This window comes from Cricetulus griseus, chromosome 5 (assembly GCF_003668045.3).
Source record: "Cricetulus griseus strain 17A/GY chromosome 5, alternate assembly CriGri-PICRH-1.0, whole genome shotgun sequence".
In the NCBI taxonomy this organism is placed as follows: domain Eukaryota; kingdom Metazoa; phylum Chordata; class Mammalia; order Rodentia; family Cricetidae; genus Cricetulus; species Cricetulus griseus.
The window spans coordinates 16,077,047-16,100,244 of NC_048598.1; the positions used below are offsets into that span (position 1 = coordinate 16,077,047).

At 44.3% G+C, this 23,198-nt stretch overlaps 1 protein-coding gene across 1 annotated transcript; it reads right to left on the reverse strand.

Moving 5' to 3' along the window:
• Nucleotides 1-6,275: 6,275 nt before the first annotated feature.
• CUNH1orf100 (chromosome unknown C1orf100 homolog) lies at nt 6,276-18,817 on the reverse strand. Its single transcript, XM_027418868.2, has 4 exons — nt 18,762-18,817; nt 9,276-9,371; nt 7,904-8,076; nt 6,276-6,440 (listed from the first exon to the last, which is right to left on the reverse strand). The coding sequence occupies exons 1-4, from the start codon at nt 18,815-18,817 to the stop codon at nt 6,280-6,282; spliced, it is 486 nt and encodes a 161-aa protein (XP_027274669.2). The 3' UTR covers nt 6,276-6,279.
• Between the last annotated feature and the right edge of the window lie 4,381 nt (nt 18,818-23,198).

Here is a 23,198-nt window from a genome sequence, read left to right on the forward strand (position 1 = left end):
AAATTTAGTGTTCAAAAAGAGATGTTTCCCTACAATAGCAATCTTAATGTTAAAAATTAATTATTAAAAAAATCTTGTGATATTTGGTGGATATTTTTCTTTGCTTTCAGATACGAGCTCAAATGTATATCTTTCTTTTTTTGTTTTTATTTTTTAAGTATACTGTTATTTCTGAGAACAGTGGGTTGGTCTTCAACATTGTGCCTGCCGGTATGTCTATAAAATGACCCATAAGTACCCACATGAACCCTAATTGCCAATTGTCAGCCATAATTCTGATCATGCCTTCATCTTTCCTCCCTTGAAAATAAAGAGGTATTACTTAGCCCTTAGGCTTTATATTGTGCTGTAGATTATCCTTCCATGAACTATAACTGTTTAAATTAGGTGTCCCTTGAAATTATTTTATTATAACCATCAATAGCTGATTAAAAAGAACCAGATATTTCCAGTATGTTTTGTGTGTTGTTTTTCTTGTGTTCATAGTAATGCTAGTGAGGAGGGTGGTGTCCCATGCAGTGCTTGTGACAAGGTAGGCAGAGATCAGTAGGATCTTCGGGAGGGTCTTTTCACTGAAGTATTTTTATTAATCATGGCTCCAGAAAAATTCTAAAATAGGAGCAGTTTTGTTAGACTCAATAAGTGATAAACTCAGGTGATCCCACCAGCCCACTGTAACCATGGAACATGTGGGAAAAGAGCAGCGACAATAAATCCTGCTCCTTACCATGGAAACTGGAGATCTGTATTCTTGGCTATAAGCATTGTATTAGTGAGACACATTTGCATTTAAGTTAGTTGATATTTATGACTCACTAAAGCTCGCCTGAGGATTCAGAAAGCAAAGTCAGCCACAAGCCTTAGAAGCCAGGCACACACCTTTAATCTCAGCAGCCAGAAGATAGGAGGTGGTGCTATACACCTTTAATCAAGACTCTGGATTAAGAGGTAGATAGATCTCTCTGAGTTCAAGGCCACCCAGGGATTAATGAGATTGAATCAGTCTAAAAGAGTAACAGATCACACGCCTTCATCCCAGCACTAGTGGGGTATAAAGATAGAATCAGGGTCTTCAGTGTTCAGTAGGAGGCATTCATTCTCCAGCCGCACTGAGGAGAAGCAGTAGGATCAGCCCATTCAGCCTGAGGTGGAGGTAAGAGTAGTAAGGGCCCACTATGCTTCCCTGATCTTGAGCTTGAACCCCAATATCTGTCTCTGGGTCTTTTATTTTTTGTTACAAGGAATTTTTTCCTCCAATACCCAAAATATCTCCAATTGCTGTTATTTACTGATTTTAAACCACTCTGGATAATCTAGTTTCTCTGAATGTGAGCGGTTAGTTGATTAGGAGAGATGGTCTGTTCTTTAAATAAAGCTGTTTTTCAAACCGTTGATAGCTGTTACAATTTCACTCAACAAGGCTGTATGTACCATATTCTGCTCAGTACTGAAGATGGGGTAGCAGGGGCGAGTGCAGTCTTACTGAAACTCATGGTAGCAGCAGCGTTCGAAACATTGATGAGTGGTATTATATGCGCCAAAGAAGCAGTGATGGTGAAATGGGACCTAATCAGAATGTCAGACAAGGGCCAGACAAAGCTCTTAAGAGATACTTAAACATATTAACCAGATGAATTAGCATGAGGGAAAATGTGCAGGGGCCTGACTAGAAAGAATCTGCAGAGTTGGAGAAACGGAACCAAATCAGCAAGGGGCTGGTGAGGTTGGCAGCGGACTGAGGGACGCTCAGCCAAATAACCAGTACACGTTGATGTGAGAATCCTGTATGAATGTAGTGCCTGGTGCAGCCAAGCTGCAGCAGAACTGCTGACTCAGAAAACCCAACCCAGGGGATGGGGAGAGGGCTCAACAGTTTACATCACTTGCTGCCTTCTCAGAGGATCGGAGCTCAGTTTCCACACTGTGTGGCTGCTTGCAACTCCAGGTCTGGGGGTCTGAGGATGATTTTTGGCCTTCATGGGAACTCACATGTATGTAGTGGGTATATACATTTTTTTTATTTTTGTTTTTCGAGACAGGGTTTCTCTGTATTGTTCTGGAGGCTGTCCTGGAACTCGCTCTGTAGACCAGGCTGGCCTCAAACTCGCAGAGATCACCTGCCTCTACCTCCCAAGTGCTAGGATTAAAGAGGCGTGCGCCACCACCACCTGGGTAGGTGTATACTTCTTTAAACCTAATTTTTTGTTGTTGTTGTTGTTTGTTTTTCGAGACAGGGTTTCTCTGTGTAGCTTTGGAGCTATCCTGGCACTTGCTCTGGAGACCAGGCTGGCCTCAAACTCACACTGCCTGCCTCTGCCTCCCGAATGCGGGGATTAAAGGCGTGCACCACTAACGCCCGGCTAAACCTAAATTTTAAAATGTAGACTATTGATTGACTGCAGATGGAGTCTCCAAAAAGTTAAGCTTACCCAACTGTAACACAAGATACTTGAGCAGGGAAGGTTAATATGCATATTTGATATGAATCTAATTAACCATAGGATTAGGAGGGCAGACACAAGACAGTTTTGGAAAGATAGCATGAAGGGTTGTGTGTGTTTATTTGAGACGGGGTCTTATATGGCCCTGGTTGGCCTGAAAGTCACTGGGTAACCCACAATTACCTTTAAGTGATCTTTCAGGACTCTATTCCCCAGGTGTGTGCTACCATCTGTGGCTCAAGAGGCTCTTGCCTTTGCCAATTGTTACATTACAAAGCTACTACAATCAACACATGTGTCACTGTCACGGGAAAAGGCGAAGGCATTTTTTTAAGAACCTGAGGTGGGGGGGACTTAAGCTATTTTAATACAGATCCTTAAAATACTGAGGGTGCCACAAACAAAACTAAGTAGAAAAATGAATAAATCTACAGAAAATATAGATCGAATAAAACATGAAAATGTGCCCAAAGTTCTTCACTGAAGGTAACTTGACAACCGGCATTAATATTTTAACAATTTATGGTATTTGGGATGCATTTTATAAAAATTAATTGGCAGTAATAAGAGCAAGGACAACTGCCAAGAGGATCAGAAGTTTTGCATGTTATTGATGCTAAATTGCTTTAAATCTGGACTTAGGACACAAATTTGTACTTTCTATGGTAATCACTTAAGTCTGAAGCCAAGCAGTGGTGGCACATGCCTTTAATCTCTGCAGGTTGAGCTCTGGGTTCAAGGCCAGCCTGGTCTACAGAGCGAGTTCCAGAACAGCCAAGGTTACACAGAGAAACCCTGTCTTGGGAAAAAAAAAAAAGATAAACAAGAACCAAGAAACAATTATTTAATAAGACATAGGACATGAAAAAGGCAAACTGTAAACTCAAGTGGTAGAAATTGTTGGCAATTTATGTGTTAGGCTTAAATACAATTTAAAGGCAAGGATTGGCTTTAAAAAATGGAAAACAATCAGATTTCATTGTTTAAGTGTACTTTTAGCTAAAAGAAACGCCTAGCTGTTGAAGATACAGCTCAAATGGTGGAGCCCTTGCAGGGAATGTTCAAGGCCCTGCTTTCACCCTCAGTACTGTCTGTGTAAAGGGGGACCTTGGCCAAAAGACCCAGCTCATCACCCAAAGTATGTGCTGCTGCTATTTCTCCTAGCTCCACCCAGGGATCATGTGGGTTCTGGAAGAAAAGAAATGATCCCCTTTTGTAGGGCTGACTCAGAACCAGCTGGTTCCAGATCTGAGGGGGCGATGCAGAGCTTACAGAGATTGGGATCTGTGGTAGTGTGGGTCACTGCTGTGTCTCATGGCTCTGAATCTGTGATGTCATTATTTCAGTTCCAGAAGGAATAAAGAGAGTAATATTGGTGCTTTGGACTATGAGCCGAGGACTAGTTGGTGGGAGAGGCTACCTGGAAGTCAATTAGCACTGCTTTTGCTGAAGGAAAGAAATAGGAAGTCCAAAGCATAAGTACCCCTGGGGGATTAGAAGTGTCATTATCACATTAAGATAAAAGACAGTGGTTCCCCAAGAACCCATGCTTCTCCCCTATGTGGGTTTTGGAGAACCCCAGTGGGTAGTGGCAAGCTTAATTGGTGACTCCTCGGTGGTAGCTGATGTGCCACATATAATCCATTGCTTAAACAAATTCACACATCCCTTGCTAGGTGGCAGCTTTTGATGTGAAAAATTGCTCCCCCATCCCTATTTTTAAAGGCCATTAGAACTGGTTCCTATAGGCGTCTTCACTTTCCTACCATAGGGATGTCTTGACTCTGGCCAAATGTCATCATTTGTCTTGGAAGGGTTTTTGTTTTGTTTTTTTTTTGTTGTTGTTGTTGTTTGTTTGTTTTTGAGACAGGGTTTCTCAAAAAAAAAAAAAAAGAAAAAGAAAAAAAAGAAAAGAAAAAGAAAAGAAAAGCCCAGCCCTGCCTAGCTGTCCTGGAACTTGTTTTGTAGACCAGGCTGGCCTTGAACTCAAAGAGATCTGCCTGCCTCTTCCTCCTGAGTGTGCCACCACTGTCCAGTGTCTTGGAAGGATATTGATCACTGCTACACTTATCCTTTATACTGGTGGGATTGTGCTAGTTGGTCCTACTAAGCAAGACGTAACAACCACTTGAAGTTCAGTGCTAATACATTTGTATTTCAGAGAGTAATTAATCCAATTAAACTTCAGGGGCTGTCTATCTCAGTGAAATGTCCTAGAGTACAGTGGTGTAGGGTATGCCCTATGGGTTGGTGAGATAGCTAAGTGTCAAGAGTTCTTGGGCAATCCTTGGAACCATGTAAAAGTAGGAGGAGAGAACTGATTCCACAAAGTTGTCCTCTGACTTCCATGCATGTTCCATGCATCCAACATACATGCCTCATGTACATGTATATACAATAAAATAATAACAAAATACAATAAAAATTTTAATGAAACTAAAAAAAAAAAATAATAGCCCTCCTAAAAGAAAGGTTAGGTTGTTGTATCTGGCTTTGTCCACAAGCAGAATAGAAGTAGCATGCCTACTGGGTCTCCTTGTATTTATACATAACCTGTTCCTCATTTGACCAAGCTGCTAGTTTTACCAAACAAATGATTGAAATAAAGGAATCCAGATTCATAGACCCAGCATACTACCAAAAGCTGACAGTTCTGATTGGGCAAGGCCACACATTTTAAACCTACCCAGACAGGGCCACCAATTGGGGACCAGGTATTCAAATGCAGGTGCCTTATTTGGAATGCCCCAAGCCTTCAGACTTAGACCAGGACTTAACACACCAGTATCCTCCACACAAGTTCTTGGAACTTTGGCCTGGGACTAGAACATCACAGCTTTGTGGGCTTCCAGCTTGTGGATAATCTGCACATTTAACATCCATAACATTGATTCATATATAATGTTCTATTTCTTCAATACAAGTTGTTCCATTAGCTTGCTTTCTTTCCCCTGTACCCCCTGAATTCCATTCTACATGGACTGGAGTCTGTTTTGTTTTGGCCTTTGTCTTTCTTGTATCAGTTTCCAAATGCCCTGGTGATGCCTAGTTGACCGTGTTAGAAACTAAGTAAGGCACCTTAAACGACATGGAACTCTATGTCCTTGGAGGAAGTTTACTAATGAGAGGCTCTACTTTGGGGGAGTGATTTAGAAGTCAACTGATGGGTGTTGGGGAGTGTCTCCCAGCAACCAGAATGCAGGATTCCTTTCTTTGGGGTTATTTCTCTTTTGGGGGAACCCTTTAGCTCTTTCCCTGGAGAGTTGATGTCTAGTTATCAGTGATTCTTGTTGAGAAAGTTGTTAATCTTGGAAACAGTTTCTCATTAATTCCCCTTCTTCATGGTCCAAAATCCCACTACAGACCTACAGTTGTCTCCCAGTCTTCTTCCTTGGCTAGTTCCCTCTGGTTCTCTCTCTCCCTCTCCACATTCTTTCTCTTTTCCCTCTTTCCCCCCCTTCTTCCTCTTTCTACTTGTGTGTATAAGTGTAATATAATAATGGCATAATTATAAGCACATATAGTTACTGTATAATCTACGATCCCATGTACTGAGAAGGTAGGACAATAGAGGTTTGTCAGCATCAACAACAAGATGCTAAAAGCTTATGACAAATTATGACATTAACATGTTTTTTATTTTCCTTTTCATGTGATGTTACAGACAAGTGCTGTACTACACAGCTAGCCCCTTCAACAGATGTCAAATGTTCTCAAGGTTGGATCTTCATTTCCGGACCAATTTTCCCTGAAGAGAATTTGCAACACAAAATTTGTTAAGGATTAGATCCATCTGTATACACACTTAGAAATAGTGCTGTTACCATTCATTTACTCACTAAAAATATTGTCCAAAGTTGTTTTCTTGGAATACCGCGCTTCTGTTTAGTTTTAAAAGGTTCCTTGGAAAGCCACTTCTCTTCTTACAGCAGTAGACTTCTGGTAGTGAATTCAATGGTCTAGGATTTGATGAAACGGTGGCTAATTTATGATTCAAACCTGGAATTGAAAACAAATTAGTGCCTTGTTTTGGGGAGTAAAAATGTTTTGACACACCATCTTTGTAGCAACTGTACAATAAAAAAGTAATTTAAGATGTTTACAGGGGCATAATTAAAATATGGGTGCCTGGGGGGGAAGGCACTTATGGCCAAGTCTGACAAATGGGGTTCAATCCTTGGCTCCAGATAGTAGAGAGAGAGAACCGGCTCCCACCAGTTGTCCTATGACCTCTGCATGCTCATGAGTGTGAACACACATCTAACAAATAAGAATGCAACTAAAAAAAAATTAAAGCAAAATATAGAAAGGGTTACTAAATAAAAGGTTCTTCAAAGTTTCCAGTTAGTAGGCATATTATTGGATTATATAAAAGTTTAAGGAAAACTCATTAGATTTTTATTTTGATATCCTGATGTTGCTGTCTGCTGTCCTCTGAGGGCCTGGGTTCCAGAGTGGGCATTTCTCCCCTGCTGTCTCTGGCATCCCTCCAGACTGCTGCTGCCTTCTCTGGAGACAAGAGACCGAGAGAAAATCCTTCCTGACCCCGCCATTCTTAAACTTGTTTTGTAGCCCAGGTTGGATTTGAACTTTCAGTCCCCAAGCTTCTGCCTCCAGAGTAGCTGGAATTACAGGCTTGTATAACCAGTTTTCTGTTTTTCAGTAAAGAAAAAAAGAGGGACTTTTTTTTTTTTTTTTGAAAACTATTAAGCACTTAGTAGTACAGGTGACACTTGGCTGTGACAGGGACACTGTAGCTTCCAGGCCACCATGCTGGAGAGCGATATGATCTGGGTGTGAATTCTGCCCCTGGCTTTCCTCCTGGCTGTGTGATTCAGGGTTAGTTCATGACAGGTCTTGGAAACTTGGCTTCCTCTGTTTAAAACAACAGTACTCACCCCAGAGAGACGCCATCCCCCACTGCAAATTTGGGGATCTCATTTAGGTCTCAGCAATTCACTCAATGAGCCAAAGTTGAAAGCACCAATGACTACAGCAACATGGGTACTATTTAAATGAGTGTTGTGTGAATACCCAGGACCACCTCTGTCCACCTCAGGACCCTCATGTCGGCCACAGCATACAGATACGCTACAAGGGGAGTCTAGAATTTCTGAACTGTGGTGTAAATAATCAATTGTTATAGGCATTTAAACTAGAATGAAAAGAAAGGTTCCCTAGCAGAACACCAGGTTACACTCAAGGTTTTGTTTCCAGTGCTCAGAGTCAGCTTCCTAGGACAGTGAAGAGTTTTCACCCTAACGGTCTCAGATGCAAGGAGCTAGAAAGGCAGGAAGAAGCCCCAGGATCCCTTCTAACTTCTTTCTGATCCCTGATCTGCACATCTATTTCTGCCCCCAGTTTTACTGGTCCCAGTCATGCCCTTCAAGGCAGTAAGCTCCCAGGATATGCCAATCTTGCCACACTGGCAAGTTTATTCTCAGCTAGTTGATAGCACTTACCTGTCTCATAAAATGGCAGGGAGTAGGCTCTTTGGTAAGTTGTTTCATTATACCATGTGTTCATAGGCCTTGAGAATCTTTCAAAGGAAATGTATTGAATGAGCGTTTGCTGGTCTAATTGAGGCTGATAAGGAGTTTTGCTCTTGGATGGAATTGCCAAGTCTATGAGTGGTCTGCATGGAAACAAAAGTAGCTTGCTGAACACCTTTGGAGAATCCGTCCGTTTTCTCGAGAGCTTCGAGTTAGAGGTGTGTCCTCCTCTGCTGTATTCCTACCCGGATCGGGACGACCTCAAAGCTGCTTCCAGTTTCATAATTTAAATACAGACTATACAGGTGGCCTGCCAACTCCCGCCCCTGCATGAGGATGATTGGAGGTTGGCTAGATGAAGTTAACTAAGAGAAAGGGAATTGAAATAGATAGATGATGAACTCGAACGAGAATGGCCATGCCGAGGGCTAATATGCCTTAGAATTTTACAACACTTCTTTTATTTGGGAGTGACATACTCAGAGAAGGTGAAAATTGCCCCAAATCAAGTTTCCCAAATTGATACTTTTACCTCCTGGAGTTCCTAGTCTCTCTCTGGACCAGGAAATAAGGTCGCCATGTCTATGGCTACTATTTTTTGCTTTTGTGTGTGTGTGTGTGTGTGTGTGTGTGTGTGTGTGTGTGTGTGTGTGTAAGCCACATGTAGAAAGGAAGAAACCATATTAATCAAATTTATAAGTTTACTGAGAATGAAACTGAATCCCAGTAAATTTAAGTTATTTGGCCAATCTGGAATTCTAAACTCAGGCTGTTTCTTAAATTCCATAGGTGTTTTAATAAAAATTCTATTTTTACTGCTGATTGTGGAATCAATATATTTTCCTTTAAGAAGATCCGTGGACTAGAGAAAAGAGGAAAAGAATACGAAGTACTAATGATATTACCACTTTTGAAAATGGAAACAAAGCCAGAGATTGTCAGTGCTAGAGATGTAGCTCCCGATGGAACTCATGCCTAACATACTTGAGGCTTTGGGTTTGATTTCAGCACCCAAAGCCCTCCCAAGAAACCTTCCACCCTCTTCTGGCCATTAGGTAACACTTGCGATTAACATTAAAGTTATTGTTACCATTGAGATCGTGTAGCTACAGACTGGCGAGGTGGCTGAGCTCTTACAGAGAAACCTGAGATCAGTTCCCAGCACCCACATTGGGCAGCTCACTTCTGATCTGCATGGGTGCACTCAGGCGCACATACCCACATGCACACACACACATGCAAAATTTAAAAAATCTTTTAAGTTCTTCAGTCCACTTCCCCCTACTTATCATTTTAACTTCGATGACCTTCTTGGAAATTCAGGGTTAGGGGTGTGTCTCACCTTGGAGCCCTCTTCTTGCTGTTATCAAAGTGGACTCTTGCCAGTTGTCCAGTGTAATAGCCTCTGATGTCCTTTCCTTGGTGAGCGATAAATAAACTAGAGGGAGCAGACAGTGATGACAGTCAGTCCCTTACAGAAGTCTACCAGCTGGCATGTGATAAGTAATTTATCTGGACTTTGTGCCCTGTTCCAAGCAACTGAAACCAGTCAGATTTTCCAATCGTGTTGGTTGTTAGTCATAACAAGTGTCTCTGTGTTCATTCGCTGCAACCCACTACAGGAAGCCAGCTCTCTGGCCAGGGCTGGGAGCTGCACTAACCATGGGGATAAACTTCTCAGTGAGTGCTTTTAGCTCACCCATCAAAAGGATATGAAGAGGGGGACCCATCAAGATGTCTCAGTCCCTTAAGGCACTTGCCTCTAAGCCTGACGACCTGAGTTTAACCCCTGTAACCCATGGAAGTCGAGAACTGACTCCATAAAGTTGTCCTGTATCTCCATGTGTATCATGCATGCCCCCCCCCAATAATAATAAAGCTTAGAGCAAAAAAAAAAAAGTGTCTTTTCATCAGACCTGAGCTTGTGGTATTGGCTGGTCTCCCTTCCCCAGTAACCTCTAAAACCTATAATAGAGTGTCATTTATTTCCAGGACTCATAAGCAAATATTTAGCATGTCATTTATTAGGTCAAAAGAGAGAGGATGAGGGAAGGAGGATGGGACAGAGGAAGAGAAGGGGAGGGGGAGGGGAGGGAGGAGGCAACTTGTAAAGTTAATGACAAGTTAGAGAGAGTAAGAGTAGTTAAGAGCACTGGCTGTAGAAGACCCAGATCAGTGCCCAGCACCCACAGCTGACAGTTCCAGGGGATCTGATGCCCTTTCCTGACCCCTGAGGGTGCCTGTACACATACATGTATACTCAGGAACATACACTATAAATAAAATCCTTGAAGTCAATGAAACAGATGCTGGCAATTCCTGAAACATAGGAATAAAAAAATGAGGATTCCTTATTATTTAACCTTTGAAATGTTTATAAAATTTCATAGGAAGCTTTCTACCTAACAGTAATAGTTGACCATATAGGACTGTGATGTCAAGGCATGTGGGTCCTGTGAGGAAAGACAGGTCTCTATACCCTTGTGCTGGGATTACCAGTATATGCTGCTGCTGTTTTGAAGCATAACATGAGCCACCCCCATGGGGATCCAGAAGATGTATGTCTGGGGTGTGAGCATGAACTGTGTTTGTACAACTGGAATGCTGTGGTGTGATGGGGGAGGTTCTTCTGTGTATATGTTTGTCTTATTGGTTGATAAAGTACTGTTGGCCAATAGGAAACCAAGATAGGTGGGACTAGGAGTCAAGGAGGATTCTGGGAAATGTAGTAAAGAAGTCTTGCAATCCAGGCAGGAAGTGACATAGCAGGCAGACTCATATATAAGCAAGGACAAGAAGGAAGTCGTTCCTTTTTTCTCTTTCTTCTGGTGTCTGCTCTGGAGTCGCCATGTGATCCGCCGGCAAGAGAGGGTGCCAGCAGTAGGTGTCCTCAATAAGATAAGTCTTTTTTTGTTTGTTTATTTGTTTTTTGTTTTTGTTTTTTGAGACAGGGTTTCTCTGTGTAGCTTTGGAGCCTGTCCTGGCACTCGCTCTGGAGACCAGGCTGGCCTCGAACTCACAGAGAACCACCTGCCTCTGCCTCCCGAGTGCTGGGATTAAAGGCATGCGCCACCAACGCCTGGCTAGATAAGTCTTATAAAATATATAGATTTATGATAATTAAGACTGAGCTAGCAGATGAGAAATCCTAGTCAATTAGCCAAGAAGCATTTGTACCAAATATAAGTCTCTCTGTGTTACTTGGGACCTTATCGTGGCAGCAGGGCTCCGGCGGCTTCGTCGGAAAGATTTATCGATACAGTGGTGTTGAAGCCTTGGCCCCCCGGGTTGTGCTACTGGGGAATGGAAGAACCTTTAGGAAGTGGAGTTTGGGGGAGACCTTAGGAATATTGAGGCAGGAGAATAGGATGGAAAGTGAAGTCCAAAAACCCTTACACAAAAGCTGTAAGATTAATATATAAAAGGAACCTATTGACAGGGGTTGGAGGAAGAGCTGGTGGGACACTACAGAGAGCCTGGCATCTAGGGTTTGCATAGGGTAAAAGAAGGAGTTTTCTAGAGGAGGGAAATCATATAAGTCAAGACTAAATCATAGTTAAGAGTAGAATATGTGCAGATTGTTAGCTTTTTATTACTGTAGTGCATATCAGATAACTCAGCTTAAAAACAAGAAAGTTTATGTGCCTCATGGTTTTAGGCTGTGTCCAATTAATTGGTCCTGTTGACTTGGTCACACAGCACATCATGGCAGGAGTGCAATCTTCTAAAGGTTCCTCCGTAGCACTACTGGCTAGAGACCAGGCCTTCAGTATACTGACCTTTGGGGCCACTGAAGACCAGGATGATTGCAGGGGGCAGGGTAGGTCTAGCTGTTTAGTGTGGACCAAAGCAAGTGCTGGGCAGGGCAGGTTCTGTCTGTCTATGCCAACAGACCTCAGAGAGCTCTAATTTTCTGAATACCCACCGGGTGTCTGGGCCTGTCTAGTGGCTAGGATAATGGACTGAGGCCTGAGTTACAGCGGGGGATTAAGTCATAAGAGGAGAGAGAAGTTGGCACAGAAATAGGGAACAGATGACGTTGCTGAGTGAGTGGGTGGTGGAGGAGCCTCTGAGGCAAACCTCCTCCAGCCCTGATGTAGAAGGAGTCCCCTGGAGCCAAGCTACAAGTTCCAGAGGAATCCAGGCACCCTGGGCAGGGTTCCTGGGGTTTCGCGGCTGTCTGCAGCAGGCTGTTTGATCTTCTCTGGTATCTTCAGTCCAGCAAAGCCCGCTGAGGCACAGAAGAATTTCACCCCACTCTAATCATTGCTTCGAGAATAGAACCATCTCTACTGGCCTCCTATTGTATGATCTGCTGCAGTCCTTTGAAGAGACCCCCTGGCTGGTTGGGCAGAGGTGCAGAGAGAGTAAGAAAGGGAGTACCTCAGGGAGAGCAGGCTGAGTGAAGTGAGGTTTGGGGAAGAAAAAGATGGCTCATTTTGCTTCTATCTTTTCTCTCTTCCTTTTGTATTTCCTGCTCTCTCACTCCCCTTTCCCACTTTGTCGGTGCTTCCGGTTGAACCCAGGACTTTATACATATTAAACAGTGTTCTGTCACGGAGTCACAGCTCACTTTTATTTTTATTTTGAAATAGGGTCTCGCTGGTCAGTGGTGGTGCACATCTTTAATCCTAGCACTTGGGAGGCAGAGACAGGCAGATCTCTGTGAGTTCGAGGCTAGCCTGGTCTACAGAGCAAGTACCAGGACAGTTAGGGTTACACAGAGAAACCCTGTCTTGAAAAAACAAGAAACAAAACAAACCAAAAAAGAAACTGGGTTTCTCTGCGTTGTCCATGCTGACCCCAAACTCATGATCCTCCTGCCTCTGCCTCTGCCTCTGCCTCTGCCTCTGCCTCTGCCTCTGCCTCTGCCTCTGCCTCTGCCTCTGCCTCTGCTCTGCTCTGCCTCTGCCTCTGCCTCTGCCTCTCCTCTGCCTCTGCCTCTCTGCTCTGCCTCTGCTCTGCCTCTGCCTCTCTCTGCCTCTGCCTCTGCCTCTGCCTCTGCTCTCTCTGCCTCTGCCTCTGCTCTGCCTCTGCCTCTGCTCTCTCTGCCTCTGCCTCTGCCTCTGCTCTGCCTCTGCCTCCTCTGCCTCTGCCTCTCCTCTGCCTCTGCTCTGCTCTGCCTCTCCTCTGCTCTGCCTCTGCCTCTCCTCTGCTCTCCTCTGCCTCTGCTCTCCTCTGCCTCTGCTCTCTGCCTCTGCCTCTCCTCTGCCTCTCCTCTGCCTCTCCTCTCCTCTCTCCTCTGCCTCTCCTCTGCTCTGCCTCTGCTCCTCTGCTCTCTCTGCCTCTGCTCTCCTCTGCCTCTGCCTCTCCTCTGCCTCTGCTCTCTGCCTCTGCCTCTCCTCTGCCTCTGCCTCTCCTCTCTCTCTCTCTCTCCTCTGCCTCTGCCTCTCCTCTGCCTCTGCCTCTCTGCCTCTGCCTCTGCCTGCCTCTGCTCTCTGCCTCTCTCTGCCTCTGCCTGCCTCTGCCTCTCTGCCTCTGCCTCTGCCTCTCCTCTGGCCTCTGCCTCTCCTCTGCCTCTCCTCTGCCTCTGCCTCTGCCTCTCCTCTGCCTCTCCTCTGCCTCTGCCTCTGCCTCTGCCTCTGCCTCTGCCTCTGCCTCTCCTCTGCCTCTTGAAAGCTTGGGTTCTAGGTGTTCTCTATCATGTCCAGCTCCCTCTGACTCTGGGGATTTTTCCAAGTTCTCATATGTGACCTTAACCTGGAACCTGAGAAAGCTTCTAATTTAGTCATTAAAGTGGTGAGGTTTTTTGTTGGTTGGTTGGGGTTTTTTGTTTGTTTGTTTGTGTTTGTTTGTTTGTTTTTAATTAGTATAAGGAGAAATGGCTTGGCCAGAGGCTTTGCCGTAGGTCCCAGCTTCTCTCCTGAAGGTTCAGCTTGAGGGAGAGGATGAATGAACGGGACAATGAGTGCCCCATGTATCAGGCCAGGCTTCTGTTTACAGGTTACCGATTCCTGAGTCAGCCGTAGAAAGCTCTCCTAAGGCGGTGTGGGTGAGCCAGCTGTTTGTGGTTCTACTGAATTACTTGCATGTCCCTGACAGCTTGGCTGTCTGAAAGGGTAGGTTTAATCCATACAAGAGTGGATCTCTCCCCCGGGAGGGTAACTGTAACCAGAGCAGGATCTGGGCTCAGCTACAGGCGACACACAATATGCATGGGTGAGATCAGGAGTGCTTTTTGACCACACAGCACCATTGCCAGAAGGAATACCATCTTGTGCCCATCTGAGTCACCTGTGCTGGGCCTCCAGCCTTAGAGATATAAGATCCTGTTTAATTCTCAGGCACCTAGCAAGGTAAATATCATCTCCTTGTTTTTATAACTGTTTCAGAACAGTAAAAAGAGGCTCAGAGAGGCTAAGTGGACATTCTGAATACCACACAGCTAGTAACATCAGAGCCATGAAGCAAATTCAGTCCCTAAATTCCATGTCTTACTCAGAGCCATCTACAGTATACGTATGACTTTTGTTTTCCAGTGGAGTTGGCATTATTTCTGTTTGGACTGTATGATTCTTCCACTTCTAGGCAGTCAGCAAGCAGGCCTAATGTACAAAAGGGACAAGGGAAGCTGGTTTGTGTTCAACCAAAAGAGCTGTTAGGAAGCTGCGATGTGTCTGCTGTGTTCTGAGGGGGTGTGCTGATGGTGGGTATTGAACTCTCACCCAGGGTTCATCTCTAGGTAAGGAAAGCCACATCTAGACAACATGCTGACAACCAACAGTGGTGAATGCTGTTGGAGAACTGAAGCTTGGGGCTAAGTGTCTCAGCTAAGGATGTGAGCTAATATAGAAGATGAGATTAAAACAGCTGGGAGATGACCATCGCACCTTCCAGGATGTACGGGTCCCATATTTCCTAAAGGAATGGGAGGGCAAGTTCCACTTGCTCATCAGTAAAATGAGAATAATAGCTACTATTTTCATCAATGATGGAAGAAGAATAGTAGACATTTGTAGCTGGAGACTGAAAGGTCCCATCTTTGTTAGATGTTTCTGTCTTTCTAGTTAGAATGAGCTGATCTTGTAGTGGTGTTGACAAGTTTTAGAGATGCTGTACTGATATCTGTCTTAGTCACTGTTCTATTGCTATGACCATCACCAAGGCAACTTGTATAAAAGAAAGTGTTTAATTGGGGACTTGATTACTGTTCAAAAGGGTTAGACCATGGCCTCACTCTGCAGACAGGCGTGGTGCTAGAGCAGTAGCTGAGAGCTTTACATCCTGATCCACAGGCAGGAAGCACAGAGAGACTGGGCCTGGTATGAGCTTTTCAAACCTCAAAGCCCACTCCCAATGACATACTTCCTCCAACAAGGCCACACCTCCTAGCCCCCACAAACAGTTCCACTAACTGGAGGTCAAGCATTCAAACATCTGAGCCTATGGGAGCATTTTTGTTTTGTTTTTGAAGAAGAGTTTCTCTGTCCTGGAACTCACTCTGTAGATCAGGCTGGCTTCAAGCCAGAGATCTACCTGCCTCTGCCTCCCAAGTATTAGGATTAAAGGTGCGTACACAACTGCCTGGCTTATGGGGGATATTCTTATTCAAACAACCTCAATCTACTCCCTGGCCCCTATAGGATTGTGGTGATATCATAAAGCAAAATGCATTTAGCCCAACTTCAAAAGTTCCCAGAGTCATAGTCTCAACATCATTTCAAAGTCCAAAGTCCATGCCTCTTCTGAGACTCAAGGCAAACTCTTACTTGTAATTTCCTGTAAAATCAAAAGCAGATCAGATACTTCAAACTACAATGGCATAGAATATACATTACTATCTCAAAAGGGAGGAAATGGGGCATAGTAAGGAAATACTGGATCAAAGCAAGACTGAAAACCAGCAGGGCAAACTCCAAGTTCTGTATCTCTTGTCTGATGTCCAAGGGTTCAGATGAAACTTTGTATATCTCACTGCCTCCAGTTTGTTGACTGTAACAAGCTTCTGTTTCTTGGGCTGGTTCCACTTCCTGCGTGCAGCTCTTCTTGGCAGGTATCCCACCACTCTGACATGGACAACATCTTGGGCTCTCTAATGTAATTCAGGCTTTACCTTCACAGCTTCCAACAATGGCCTCTCTGGCCTTCACAAAGGGACTTCTCTGCTACACACCTGGCCTTGGGGACTTTTCTTAACCATGAAGGAAGATTCCACAACCCCATTCTTGTATCCTTCTTGACTCTAAATCTAGAACCATGTGGCCAAAGCTATAAAGTTCTTCTGCTTTCTGGGGCTGGAACCTGCCCCTGCCCCTTGAGTTACATTTTCATAAACTTTGTTGATGACTTTATTTGATGCTTAAGCTTTTCTTTACTTTTTTTTCAAATTGGAAGCTCAACTGTGTGGGGTCTTGCCCTGAGGACACCATTCCCTCTATTAATTTTGAATTAGGCCTGTCCTTAAACTTTTTATCTCCTTGGGCACAGGACTTGGCTCCAACATTACATTCCTTCTCTAGTGCTCCTTTTCTCTCAGACTATACATTTTTAAAATGTTTTTTTTGAGATAGGGTTTCTCTGTATTGTTTTGGAGCTAGTCCTGGAACTCGCTCTGTAAACCAGGCTGGCCTCGAACTCACAGAGATCCACCTGCCTCTGCCTCCTGAGTGCTGGGATTAAAGGCGTGCGCCACCAACATCTGGCCCAGACTATACATTTTATATTTCTCTCTGCCCCACTTGCTGCTTATTTCTAATTGTAGATCTGCAGAAGGGTGATCATTAATAACCACATGACACAGTCAGCACTAGGCTGTCTTGAAATCTCCTCTGCCAACACCACCAATCCAAAACTCTTTAATTTAGCCAAGATTCTTTGTTAAAATATCACAAGAATGGTCTGAGACCACTTACTAATATTCTTCCCCTTTGAAAGCTGTTGAGTTGGGTCTCCATAGTCAAAATTGCCCTCAGCATTATTGTCTTCCCCTACTTAGATGGCCCCTTAAGTCCCCCTTAAAGTTTTTAACTGATTTTCTAATTCAAAGTCCTAATGTCTTCCATATTCCTTCAAACAACAACATGATCAGGCCTATCACAACAATACTTCACTCATGATACCAACTTGTGTCTTACAAACACCATGACCAAGGCAACTCTTATGAAAGAAAGCATTTAATTGGGGGTTGCTTATAGTTTTAGGGGGTTAGTTCATAATCACCATCATGGGAAGTAGACAGACATGGCACTGAGGCAGTAGATGAGAGCTTTACATCTTGATCCTGAAGCAACAGGCAATGGGAGAGAGAGAGAATGATCCAGGTACGGGTTTTTTAATCCCCAAAGCCTATGTGATATACCTCCTCCAATAAGACCACACCTCCTAATCCTTCTCAAACAGTTCCACTAACTGGGAATGAAGCACCCAAACATCTAGCCTCTGGGGGCATTCTCATTCAAACCACCACAACACTGACTTATTTATTTTGGTGCTGGGGATTGAATCTGGTGCCTTGGGCATGTTCTACCACCGAGTGACACCTCCAGTTGTTTGTTGATGTGGTTTATATTATGTGTATGGGCACTTTTCACCTACATGTATGACTGTGCACCATGTGTGTACACTGCCCACAGAGACAAGAAGAGGGCGTCAGATTCCCTAGAACTGGAGTTACAGATGGTTGCCAGGTTGATATAGTCATGTGGATGCTGGGAACTAAAGCCTGGTCCTGTGGAAGAGCATGGAACATTCTTAACCACAGAGCCATCTCTCTAACCTCACAACTGACCTTTTAAAAGGGCGATCAAATCTGACACAAACCCTGAGTATTTGCTCTCCCACATAACACTGATTTTCCTCCATTTGGGGGATCTTTTCAGGAATATGTTGGGCTCCACAAACCAACAGAACATCCATCCCTATTCAGTGAACAGCAGGCCTCCAGTCCAGCTGGGAATGACACTGGCTAGCACTTATCTCTAATTGAATTCTTCTTGTGAGACTCTTATGTGGTCACTAAGATTATTCCTGAGCCTTAATTTAACTTTTATTAGGTACCCACACTGGTTTGCCAGTCCGTTTCACTAGTCTAGCCCTCGGGGCATGCAGGGATAAGTTGGAGGAATGTTTTTACAAACAACAGAAGGGCAGATCTAAGTTCTGTCAGGGGCCAGAGCCAAACCACCACTAAATACTTTTTCTCATTTGTTCTGGTTTACTCAACAACAGTGCACAGAGGACCTACTCTGCTTAGTCACCACCATCAGGCAGAGGTTATGGAAGCGATTTTCAGAGATGGGCAAGGAAGTTCCATGCTAGAGTGGGACCAACCCAAACAGCAAACCATAGTGAAGTCAGACCAGGAGGTTCAAGTTCCCTCTCTGCCAGCTGTAACCTGTGAGCTATTGGGACAGTCACTTACCCACATTGTACCTCAGCTTCCTTATCTGGAACTCACAGATGTTATGAAGGTTAAATAAAATAATATATACTAAGGCTAATGCTGACATGCAGTTAAGAGCTGCCTGTTAGCTCATTATTCTAGTGATGAGATGGGTAGGAAATGGATTGTAAGACATAAAAACTGGAAGTTGTGACAAGGGAACTGAAGCGCTGTGAAGTGGGGGACGTGGGTACAGAGATAGGCAGAAGGGCTCCCAGACCAACTGCCAACAAAAATTTGTTTCCATTTTTCCTAGGAGATGAGCCTACAGTAGACAAAGTGATCTTCCCCACTCACAGAAGGACCAAGGATCTGAGGGGAGGAAGGAATGAATGAATGCAGAACCCAGTCTTGATTGCTCTCCCTCCTCCTTTCACCTGGGGTGGAGTTTGGAGAGGGGCAGGGTCTGTACCTTCCTCAGCCCTGGTGGTTTCTGGAGAGACTTACGTAGGTGGAAGCACTGGGCGACGCTCCACAAATTCTCGGAGTCGGATGGTCGTCATGATAGATGGGAATCTGAAAAGAGTTTTGGAGAGAGATTTCATATTGCAAGTTTACACACATTTCCAGGCATTAGCTATTGCTACAGTTTGGATCCAGATTGCCTCCAAAAGGCAGGCCCTCCCCAGGCAGATGGACCTGGGCTGTATAAAAAGGTGGCTGAACCTGAGCCTTTGGAAGCAAGTCAGTAAGCAGGGTTCCTCTATGATTTCTGCTTCAGTTCCTGCATCTAGATTCCTGTCTTGAGTTCCTGTCTTAGCTTTCCTCCATGATGGGGTACAGCCTGTAAGCTAAATAAACTGCTCTTCCCCCAAGCTGCTTTTGGTCAGTGTGTTATCACAACACCAGAGAAGCAGACTAGGTCATTCTGCAAACAGCTTTCTGGTTTTTGCAGCCTTGTCATCCAACTGGCTTCTTCCAGCCCCACCCAAACCTGACTGTGATCCTTTTAAAAGCTCTCCCTTCTCAGTATTGAGAACTTTTCTATTTTCATGCTCACCTTAAACCGTGTTGTTTCTTGCCTTAGTTTTGATTGCCATAGCAAACCAGTACATTAAACATTCATGTGAGCAAGTCCATAACTGGGAGGGCAGTTGAGTGTGTGGAGACTGAGGTTGGAGAGAGGCCTGCCGTTTCTAGAGTACAGTCATGATTAGAGTACACCGTGATTAGGTTGTCTACATAAAGAGAGCAGTGTCTCTAATTTGAATACGGCATCTTGAGGTAGCAGGCAAACCTTCGATGGAGACCCCTGTTGTCCTGGGCAAGTTATTTCTCAGCTCTGAATATTGATTATAATACCCTTCCGTAGGGTTCATCGAGGCAATAATGTGTGTGGGCGTGCTCTGTGCCATAGAGGCATGCTTGAGAAAGGAGAAATATGAGTTTATTTGTGAGTCTATGTAATATGTACCAGGTAGTACACTGTAACTAACAGCATCCTCAAGGAAGGCCTTCAAAGGACTGTGACTATTTTCCTCACAAGAAAATATATACTCAGATGTGAAGTAACTTGTGCAAGGTACAAGAGACCCGGGCTGGAATCCTCAGACTCAAGAACCATCCATCTTGGTGTTTCTTTTTTCTTTTTTTTTCTTTTTTTCTTTTTTTTTGGTTTTTTGAGATAGGGTTTCTCTGTGTAGCTTTGGAGCCTATCCTGGCACTCCCTCTGGAGACCAGGCTGGCCTCGAACTCACAGAGATCCATCTGCCTCTGCCTCCCGAGTGCTGGGATTAAAGGCGTGTGCCACCAACACCCCGCCAAGAACCATCCATCTTAATGCCTGAGTTACATACACCAAAATAGCCCAGAGCACCAAGAGACCTCAGTCAAAACAAAACTGGGACTATTCAAAAGGAACCAGGAGGGAAGAGAAGAGAGCGTTGGGGAAAGTGTATGAGAGGCCTCTCTTTTCCTTCTAGAGTCAAGTTCAGCTCACCCTCGGGCTCCTGCCAGCTCTTTTACCTCTCAGTGGATTTTTCAAATCAACTTGAAATTTCCCAATTGCATTACACTGTAATAATTAGAGAGGTTGGTGATGTATCCAGAGAAGCCTGTTTACCGCATAGAATCTCTTTTTCCAAGAGACCTACTTTAAATCCTTAATTAACATCTGCTAACTGTACATATTAGTGAGGTTCAATGTGCCCTTTCCATACATGCATACAGTGTACGCTGATCAAATCTAACCTACACTCTTTCCACACCTGACCACCCTCCCCAATCCCTATTCTACTTTCAGGCCAACTTTGGTTCTTGAAGAGGGGACATTCGTTCTTATCCTCCTGCATCTCTATCCCTGCTTTATACCTTATTTTTCCCCAACACAAGGCTGCAGGGGTGGTTAAGATGCTTTAGAAGTCCTGGGCATTTTTCCCAGTGTCAGGCACCTGAGAAGTTTTTCCTAATGGAGACAGGCTTTTTGAAGACTTGGCTTAAAAGTGATTTTAAAACCAGCATTGACTTCTATCATACACACACAAAAGTTAAAAAAAACAATATTGTTGTCTGGGCCTGGTGGTGTAATACCAGCGCTTGGGAAACGGATGCTGGAGTTTTGCGGTACAGCAAGACCTTGCCTTAGAAAATAATTACCAAATCAGATGTTGGTAGGTTTAACCAATATATGAATAAGTAATATGAATAAATGGCACATTGCCAATGAGTCTGTTTAGAGAAGAGGCAGGAACAGAATGTCAGGGCCCTGAAATTGTTGCTAGTGTTTAATCCACCAAGATTTAGAATTCTCAACCAATAGTCAGTGTATTGTATCCTCATTACAGTAACAGCATCCCTGAGGCCAGGCAACTATACAAAGAAAATAAGTCCATGTCTAACATTTGCGGCTGTTCAAGCATAGCACCAACGTTAGCTAGACTCTGAGGAAGCATTCATAGTGGAGAGCATGTTTGGATGTAGTCGGTCATTAAGGGGTTTGTGCGTTAGAAGGTGCTGGGTTGTGAGTGTGGGGGAGGTCACTAGGCATAGAGGTTGTTTAAAAATCCATGCCCACTGAGTGCTCTGGGCGCCTGTCTCACTGTGGTATCTTCCTCGTATATGTTCTCCACTGAGTCCTGCTCCATGGAGTGAGTTCCAGGACAGGTAGGAGCTAGGACTTATACAGAGAAACCCTGTTTCTTGAAAAAACAAAACAAACAAACAAAAAAACCAACCCCAAACCAAAAAGCGACCCCCTATTTAGTAATACAACCACTGGGAGGGTAGAAAGGCACAAGAGGTACCAGCCTTGCTGGCATTACCGGTTTGGGTGGTAGCACGCAGGGGCCTTCTTGTTCCTCAAAGCAGTCCTCCTCTGAGGGCAGCAAGTATTTGAGTCACCTCCCTGTGTGTGGTATGCTTAGAAGGCACATGGCAGAGTTGTGGGTCTTGGTCCCTTGACATCATTCAAAGGGGATTATGATGCACTGTGGGGCTGAGAGAAAGAGTTTTCAAAGTCTCTAAAAGCTGGCATAGCTGCACATTAAACGAAAGGGCAGGAATTGGTGTCAAAGGGAAAGCCATACAGGTAAGTGACCCAGACTATCAAATCACTAGCACTTGCTTTTCTATAAACATTGCTTCAATGGCAATATAAGGTCAAGGAGTTGGTGTGTCCTTTGCAAGTTGGAACTGAGAAAGTAGGGTTGGCACAGGGACAAAGGAACCCAGCCCTGCCTGGTCTAAGACCACACTAGGCTTCAGAAACCTGCTGCTGCTAAAGCCATTGAGAAGGCTTTTAATTGTCCACGAATATGATTCTAACCAACCCAAAGACCATCACAACAGCAGCATGACTGCGCACACAGAAAAGCAAGTCACAGCCTGAGAACAGAATGGCTATAGGATGGTGGTTCAGAACTGGCTATAGCAAATTTCTAAGACCAAAAGAAACACTGGCATTGTCTACCATAGGTTGGCCTGGAAACAGGGCACTTCTGCAAATAGGAAGTGAAATGGCTCTACAAGGCTCCAGATGGCATGCAGGGGAAGACTTGGCAATGCTGTGCTCCCCCTGGGAAGCTTAACCCATATCACCACAACACAATCTAATACCAGAATCTTGGTGACGTGGCATTTTGTTGAAAGCAGACAAACATGAAAAATGTAAACATGAGGACAAAACAACATTGGGCCCAGGGGAGCGGAAGTGGTGCGCTGAGTCTCACTTGGGAGAAGCAACTTCGGTTTTTCGGTTACCTGACACCTAACCATCCCCGTCTCTGCCATGACCCAGAGAGTCAAGCAACCCCATTTGGAATAAGAACTAAGAGAAGCAAAGAACTTAACCAGAAATCATACAATTGGGAAGTCATGGATCTAGGATTTGAATCCAAATCAGTTTGACTTGTAAGTCCAGTTGTAATTTGCATTTTAACTCAAGTATATCAACCTTTCTTTTCCATTAGTTGACACAGGGTCTCATATATCTCAGGCTGGTCTTGAGGTCACTATGTAGCTGAGGATGACCTTGAACTTCTGTTGACAAGACTTAGATGTGGGCTGCCTGAAGGTGGGACCATAAACCCCTAACTCTGGTGTTCTTGCCCAGGGAAATTGTGGATTAACAAGACCAAAAGATCAACACACACACACTCAGCAGACATGGGGATGTTGTGCTGAAGGTAGGACCTTGGGTGCACTGTGTTCTGCACTGGGCTCCTCTACCTGGGACTACAGGCTCCTCCAGAGGCAGGTAGAGAAGTCAAAGAGGAGATCCCAGGGCTGGCAGGCAACCAGCCATGGCTGGCAGGCTGAGTTTCCAAAGTTGGTGAATAAAGGGATATTTGTAGATGACAGTTACCCCATCTTAGAATGAATTCTGACTAATGGGGCACCAAGACACCACATGTTCCCCCAATATTAGCCCTGATTTAATTAATGATT

What these genes read in the sequence shown, in the direction of transcription:
- CUNH1orf100 (XM_027418868.2), bottom strand. Translation starts at nt 18,817, where the DNA reads ATGACGACCATCCGACTCCGAGAATTTGTGGAGCGTCGCCCAGTGCTT. An exon ending in AGCAAGAAGAGGGCTCCAAG is followed by an intron (nt 8,077 to 9,275) that starts GTGAGACACACC and finishes GTTTCCATGCAG; the next exon opens with ACCACTCATAGACTTGGCAA. An exon ending in CCTGCCATTTTATGAGACAG is followed by an intron (nt 6,441 to 7,903) that starts GTAAGTGCTATC and finishes TTTCAATTCCAG; the next exon opens with GTTTGAATCATAAATTAGCC.